Source organism: Hibiscus syriacus, unplaced genomic scaffold (assembly GCF_006381635.1).
Source record: "Hibiscus syriacus cultivar Baekdansim isolate YM2019G1 unplaced genomic scaffold, ASM638163v2 tig00110890_pilon, whole genome shotgun sequence".
NCBI lineage: Eukaryota > Viridiplantae > Streptophyta > Magnoliopsida > Malvales > Malvaceae > Hibiscus > Hibiscus syriacus.
Window position 1 is genome coordinate 577,268 of NW_024062900.1, and position 7,958 is coordinate 585,225.

The following is a 7,958-nucleotide window of genomic DNA, read 5'->3' on the forward strand; positions in this document are numbered from 1 at the left end:
GAAATTACAATAGGAATGAAAACGCAAATACCTATAGGAACATATACAATGTTGACTTTCGCAACCATTCTAACATATTTTGGCAAAGTTAAAATGTTGTCAATCCACAATAATAGCACTATAATAATCAGTAATAGCATTGTCAATTCCAAAAGTACAATCAGTAACAGTCGATGCCTCATCATTAGACACAACATACTAATCAGGCCACACTGTCACAATAAATGCATGATTATAAGGGACATTCCTCAACGCAATCCACCGATTTTACATCCCTTGAGGCCTTAATGAAGGAGTACATGGCAAGACAATCAGTATCACTAAGAGCTTTAGAGAACCAAGTTGAGCAATTGGGAAATGCATTGAGTAGTAGACAACAATGGGTGCTGCCCAGCAATACTGAGAACCCAAAGTTACATGAGAAACCTCCACGTAATGAGTATTGCAAGGCCATTATAGCTGGAAGTGATCTTCGCATTGGGAAACCTATTGAGGACCCTAAGAAGACTATTGATGACCCTAAGAAGACTATTGATGAAGAGGCTACAAAGTATGACAAAGGTAAGAGTAATGCTACCAGATATTGTTCCAACCCCGATTCCATAACAACCATAGATAATGTCACCTTCATCATTACCCCAAAGATTCTAGAAAAGTAAGAAGGACTGACAATTTAAAAAATTCATTGAAGTATTGCGACAATTGTGCGTCAACATACCATTGCTGGAAGCATTGGAGCAAACGTCGAACTACGTCAAATTTATGAAGAAAGTGTTTTCCAAGAAACATACGATTGGTGATTTTAAGACCGTTGGACTCACTGAAGGGTGTAGCACCATTGTCACGAGTAAATTGCCTCAAAAATTAACAAATCCAGAGAGTTTTACTATTATTTGCACTATTGGCAATCAATACATATGTAGAGCTTTATATGACTTAGGCTCCAGCATTAACTTAATACCTTTGTCTATTTTCAGGAAATTTGGAATTGATAGAGTACAACCACAATAGTTACACTTCAACTTGATAGTCGATCCATTATTTATCCTGAAAGAAAGATTTATAATGTTCTAGTACGAGTGGATAAATTTATTTATCTAGTGGACTTTATTATTTTAGACTGCAAAGCCGACAAAAAGGTGCTCATAATACTAGAAATACATTTCTTTGCTATTGGATGAACATTGATTGATGTCGAAAAGGGAGAACTTACACTGCACCTCAATGACCAACAAATTATAATCAATGTGTTCGACCCACTACAATACGATGAATAAGAAGAATGGCATGTTGTTGACATTGTTAAAGCAATATTACAAGAGTAATTAGGTGAATGTGGGAGCATTAAAGAGCTGTTTAATATTACTGTGAAAAAAGAAGACTCAAACGAGCTAGAGGGAAACCAATGCATCTACATTGATCCTGGCATCAATTATAGTTCTACACTAATAATGTCGACTACAAAGCTGCAGCAAGAGCACCTGAGGAAAATTGCAAATGTTGTCACGGTGAAAAATGATATAGTAATGGTTAGGACAAAAAATAAAGGATTCACAAGGCTTTGACGATTAGGGCTCTCATCTGAAAATTCACCATGTGAAGCTGCAATATCTATATGGCTTTAATGAAGAAGTGCGCTTCATGACTGATTCCAGTAGGAAAGAGTTTTGTTTCGACCAATGTTTTGATCCCACAAGTGCAAAAGACTTGAAGCCATATAATTACGTCACAACAACCATTGACAAGAAAAATAGGATACCATCTTACTGGGACCCAGTAGAAGTTACCACAAACAGCCATTTCACTATGTGAAAGTGAATTTTTTTACTTGCTTTCAATAAGTCATTCATGACATTAGGATATGTTTTTTATTGGTTTCATTTAATGCTTTTATCCAGAGTTTTTCTTTTTCAAGTAATGCCCCCCACTTTGATAATTGCATCATCCTCGGTTTCGTATTGTTGTTGTTGCCTTTGCTTCACAACATCAATTAGAGCTACAAACAATCATTACTACCAGTATCTTTTTGCATTTCAAACTGCCATTGCTACAGCGTTAGAAATATATCCACACATTTATTGTTGCGCAACATCTTCAACAGTATCAGGGGAGATTGTTGTGCCTTTTTCTCATGTTTTGTTTTATTTTATTTTGTTTTTTTCTCTTTGTTTGTATGCATTGAGGACAATGCACATCTTAGCTTTAGGGGTGTTGTTCGTCTTGTCATATTGTATTTGTTATGTCACGTTTTGTGTTTTCCATTGTTTGTGCTATTCATTCAAGTTTTCCATGACATTTATATAGATAATCAATTTTCGAGACTTTGCACTTAACAATAATGAAATAATTGCCAAAAACATTTTAATGTCGAGATTCTTAGAATTTAGAGATAACTTGAGGTTACCTTAATAATTCTTGTGATGCCATAACTTTTTACCGAATGTAATGCTTGGTTGACTTGTTGGTATTTTGGAGAATATTTAGTTATCATGCATGTTAAAACAACAAAAAAAGGAAAATTGAAAAAAAAAGAATAAAAAAATTTATCTAAGTTTTTGTGTTAATTGCTAGAGGTGCCCAACTGGCTATAGCCGAATAAATTGTTCATAGCATACTTTTAGCTCTAGAACACTCCGATGCTAAGGCAAGTCTGGTACGCTTAGTGAATACTAAGTAGGAAAGATAGTTTTGAATATTATGAGTTAATGGAAGTCTTCAACTCTACCTAAAAGGCTAAAGGGTTCGTTGTTGACAACATCTTGCTACTCAAGTACTTGCATGTAGTTGTGATTAGCTGAAGATCTAGTTAAGCTAAATAGTAATTGTTGTGACATTTTTTGCCTATTTAATTAATTTGATAATTTTATATTCTCTGCAAATACCCTTAGTGGTGAACCTTCTCGACTAAGAGCACACACATACACGAGCATCATAAGTTGATTTCTTGTTATCTTGAGGTTTGAAGGTGATTGGCAAAAAATTAATGAGGTTTTGAGGTGACAAGTGCAAAGCAAGAGCAAAAACAATGTTGTCTAATTGCTATGAGGAAGTTGTTGTCAAGATTTATTTGAGGACAAGCAAACACTTAGGTTTGGGGGTATGATAACTCTCCAAAAAGAGTTATTATCTAGAGCCTTTTTACTTAGGTTTGTGTTTGTACTTTAGCATATTATGATCATATTTAGAATGTTTTTAGATAATTTTGTATTACATGCGTTGTTGGGAGTGAGTTGGTGTTTTTTGGATTAATTATGATATTTTGTTGTGATATTGTTACCTTTATGTTGTGACATTCATGATGTTGTGACATTCCTGATGTTGTAGATATTGATGTGCACTAGTGTGAGATAGGATTGTTGGGTTATTGCTATAACAATCGATGTGAGGGCAGAAAGCTATTGACAGATTGACATAATCTTATTATGGAAAGAACTAAAAAGTAGAAATAAATCTTAAAGGAAAATGAGTCTTAATTTAATGTGGACTTAAATTCCACTTTTTTGGGTTTTTAATTATTATATAAAGAATGCAACGACCACCAATTAAAGGGAGAGCTATTTAGGGTTTTATTTTATTCTTTTATTTTCTCCACCGTTAGTCATGGTTGCTTAGGAAATTTTGGGGAAAACAACAGATAGACGTGAAGGCAAAGTCAGCATCGAAAGGTAGTGGTTGGTGATCGACGAGAGCATCAACAACAACAATGATAAAATAATTTTGAAAGGGGATTTTAATTTTGTTTAGTTGAAATACTCTTTAATTTGTTTGGGATTTGTTAAACCTTGAATGCTATATTTTTAAATATATTTTGAGTTTCATGTTAATTAATTTTGTCCATTGATTCGATTGATGTTTGCTTGGTTTTATTAAGGCATTTAGTATAGAAAAATATATTTGCCCAGTCCACTGCATCGAGAGGTGAGTGTCACTATGTGAGCACTGCATCGAGAGGTGAGTGGCACTGTGTGAGCACTGCATCAGTGGTTACGAGAGCAACATTTCAGTGTAGAGAGATCTTGTTGAATGATTGTTGTAACATTCTTAGTAAATTTGCATTAGTGGGTATAGAGATATAGAATTGTTGTAAGTTTCTGGGTGGAGCCATTGAGAGAGGAAAACCTGCTAAGTTAATGCTAGACGCATCGATCGTATTGTTGTAGCATCGTTAATTGCATGATTGAGTTTAACAATACCATAATCTTTAGCTTGATTCGATCCACTGCTTTCATTGCCATTGTTGTGATTCCTTTCATTGCTTAATATCTTTATTCGCATATTTAATTTAGCTTTTATATTTTTATTTCTTTGTTTATAGCATTACCTACACAATTTTGTTATTTTACTTACTTAATGCTATAGCAATTCTCTAAGTAATACTAGTCTTTGCAGATACGATACTCGATGCATTAATTTGTATCCACTTTATTAGTTAATATGATTGTGTATGCTTGCACTGATTGTTGTTACATTATTTGAAGCATCAAATACTAACATTTACCCCCGAAACAGATTTGTCCCTTGACCCAAACAGTTTTTCAAAGAACTCATGCGTATCCAAAAGTTAACCCTGCTCATTCAACAAAGAATGAACCATCTGCCTATTCAGTCTAACAACTACCATAGAATTGTTTTATTTTGTGTATTACTTTTCTTGATAATAACCGAAATATGAAGTGTCTGTCTAGATTCAGATTACACTGGCTATCGTAAGAGATGTTGCATCTATAACTCGCTTGGTCATTGAGGCCATTCTGATGCCCTTTCTTCCATTTATATACTTTTTGCCTTTTCCTTTCTCATCTAATCCTCCTTAGATTTGGTTGTGGAATTCATAAAGAAATCTGGGTAGGATGAACAATTTTTCCTTCTTCCATTTATAAATCCAAGGCCATTGACAATAATGAACAGTATCATATGCAAATCTTTCACAAATGAATTTTGTTGAACTAGTGTTAATGGATTTAAAACAGGAATTTGTTTAACTTTTGTTTTTCAGTAAAGGTTCTGTTAGTGCCAATACAATGTTATTTTTTGAAATAAAATTAATGTTCTATTTTTCGTCACAGTCAATGCAGAGGTTGTACCGAAAGCCACGAAAGTTGATGGGGTTTACGATGATGGTCCTAGATGTAATCCAAATGCTCGTCTTCATGATAACCAACTTATCATGAAGAGACATCTAAAGATCTCTGTCATGGACATGACAACCATTATTACTCTGTGCCAAGAAAATAACATTCCTGGTATGTTTAAACTTTTGTAAGCTGCATAGAAACCAATGTGACTTAGAAGTGGCTTATCTTTTGGATTTGTAAACTGAAGGGAATATGAGTTAATATATCTAAGTTTCTTTCTTTCTATCAATGAAGAACACAGAACTCAGCGGTGGCAAGGACATGAAGAAGATATTCCCTAAAATGAAGCGACTTCTCCTTAGTTGCATTTCCTGTTGAGAAAAAGGGGTATATGATAGGTTTTTCATTGGCATTGCTCAAGCATGCCTCGAGTTTTCATTTGAAAACCAAGACCAAAATCATGATTATCATCATTGCTGATTTCATACATAGATGCGTTGAATGTTATCTTATTCGGACATTGTAGTAATCTCAATCAAACAAGTGATTCTTCAATGGCTTTCGACATGTTTTTGACCAGATTGTAGTAAGCAGTTGTGACTTGCAGTGGCCCCAGATTGTAGTAAGCTTAGGAGGAATAGTCATCTGGTTACACAAAAGAACTGCACTGATAAATTCCAATGTCATCACAGTAGAAGCTATTACTGAATATTCTGTTAGTTGGAACTTGAAATTTCAACACCAAACTTGGAGTTCCAACTGGTGAGGGATTGAGAGAGGGTGATGGAAATAGAAAATCTGGTGATCTTTCCCCTTTTCTTCTTCCTCTTCTTTTCAAATATTATGAACTGCTTCATTTTCTACTTAAGAATCACTAATTTTAGTGAAAACAAGTAAAATGGCAGGAAATATGAACAATCATTCTGTCATCATAAACAGTCTCCATTATTCAAAGAAATTACCAAACTTTACAATTGAAATTCAAATCCAAATACTCAATTAGAAGGAAAAAAAATACTTCTTTATAATGCTATATATGAGATAAGGTTAGTACTTGGCATTATAAACATTATTACAATTTGATGAAGCCCTTGAATCTGATCTCACAATAGAATTCCCAAATCTGTAGACCCAAAATTTGATTCGGATATTGAGAAAGAATGGCTAAAAGTTCCAAATTTGAGCAAAAATGTCAGAATTTGGAGAAGAAATTAGTGGCGACATCATGAATCCACTTCCATGTATCATTGGGCTCCAGTCATGCCAAGGCGACATCATTCTCGCTTCGGAAGTTGGTGTAAAGAAGGTCCCCGTCGATACTGCCGGCAACGTCTCCGGTGCAGGCGAAAGTATCCCTGTCGGCGGTCGAATCAGACCCTCGTCCATCCCACCTTCCCCTGTAATCCCCGAGTCCACTATCTTCTCCCTCGGGCTGGGACTCGCTTTCTCCGTTACTGCCAACCTTGCAGCCGGGGATACGTCACCGCCGCCAGAGAAGTCTCCGGATGAAAGACCCGTGTAGCGTTGGACGATGGACATGAACTCGGATTCGTTGGCGTGGATGACTTTGGGTGAGACGGCATAGATTATTACCGGCTGACGGCGTTGATCCGCAACAGCGGCAGCAGCAGCAGCTGCCGGTTGGCCAGAAGCCGCGTGGGATGGTGGGTGAGGCGGCTTTCTGATTTTATGTGAATCTTTGCCGACTTTTAGAGGAGCTGGACGCGGACCTTGGATCTGAAGCTGACGCTTTGGGGTCGTCCCGCCGGTGGGAAATTGAGAATCCATGGCTGATGATGAGCGGCGAAGAAAGGGTTTTTTTTATCGGGGAAGAGAAGGGAAAGAGAGGACCAAAACCGGTGGTAGATGAAGTGAATCATTTTTGTGGCAAAATTATTCGACTTTGGAAAACACCAAGAACAAGGAAAAGTCAATGCAATTATTATTTCTCATTCTCTGCTAAATTAATTAACATTTCCCCAATAGCATTCCGATCTTGAGAAAAATGCTGCTAACATAATATCTAATTTTAATCATAAACAGAATTTCATTCATTATTTATCATCTCCGACTATGGGATTTGGGAATTACAGATCCAAATATTAATCTATGATTGCCTTTTATTTTTATTATTCTTTGTTCAGACAATGATTGAAGTGATGATCAATCATAACACAATAATACGCGAGTTATTTTCGGCTACAAAGAGTGGAGGGTTTAGGTGGAATTCTAACTAACCTAATTCTAATTTAATGTTAAGGAAAGATGCAATATCTAATATTAAAAAAAATAAAATGGTAACTTTTGTTCCTATAATATATTTAATTTATTAATTTCGATCTTATCATATTTTCGCATCAATTTAATTCTCGAAATTACTCAATTGTATCATTTTTAACATACCCTCAACTTAAAACCCTAAACTATAACTATATTATCTTTAAACCCTAAACACCGACTTAGAATTTATAATTTAAGATTTTAAGTTAAGGGAATGATATAGAATGATGTAATTAAACAAATTTGAGGACTAAATTGATACAAAAATACGATAAGGGTGAAAATGATAAATTATGTTTACTATAAGAGCAAATGTGACACTTAAGCATAAAAAATATAACATTTTAGGTTGTGTAAAACCTAAAATGTTAATTTTTTCTTAATATTTTCGATTGCACACATTTTTTTATAACACTTTTGATTTTGACAACCGAAAATGTTATATTTTTAATAATATTTTTAGTTCAATCGAAAATATTACAATATTAAACTTTCTAAGTTGGGTGTCACCTAAAATTTTATATTTTTTAATAGTTTAGGTTACGTCGGCTCCGATTGGTGGGGTTGTCTCTCACAACTCACGAGAGAATATTAGGGGTGTGC

At 34.9% G+C, this 7,958-nt stretch overlaps 2 protein-coding genes across 2 annotated transcripts; one reads left to right on the forward strand and one right to left on the reverse strand.

Moving 5' to 3' along the window:
* The first annotated feature begins 224 nt into the window (after positions 1-224).
* Positions 225-5,263, forward strand: LOC120144909 (uridylate kinase-like). The gene is made up of 2 exons (XM_039158862.1): positions 225-561; positions 5,067-5,263. The coding sequence occupies exons 1-2, from the start codon at positions 225-227 to the stop codon at positions 5,261-5,263; spliced, it is 534 nt and encodes a 177-aa protein (XP_039014793.1).
* Positions 5,264-6,123: 860 nt separating this feature from the next.
* LOC120144926 (protein MKS1-like) lies at positions 6,124-6,960 on the reverse strand. The gene has a single exon (XM_039158876.1). It carries the CDS (start codon positions 6,861-6,863, stop codon positions 6,240-6,242), a length of 624 nt encoding a protein of 207 aa, XP_039014807.1. The 5' UTR covers positions 6,864-6,960; the 3' UTR covers positions 6,124-6,239.
* Positions 6,961-7,958: the final 998 nt, after the last annotated feature.

Bases quoted from the DNA above. Each gene is read 5' to 3' on its own strand.
- LOC120144926 (XM_039158876.1), bottom strand. From the start codon at position 6,863: ATGGATTCTCAATTTCCCACCGGCGGGACGACCCCAAAGCGTCAGCTT.
- LOC120144909 (XM_039158862.1), top strand. From the start codon at position 225: ATGCATGATTATAAGGGACATTCCTCAACGCAATCCACCGATTTTACA. The intron at 562-5,066 runs GTAAGAGTAATG...TTTTCGTCACAG, and splicing joins GGCTACAAAGTATGACAAAG to TCAATGCAGAGGTTGTACCG.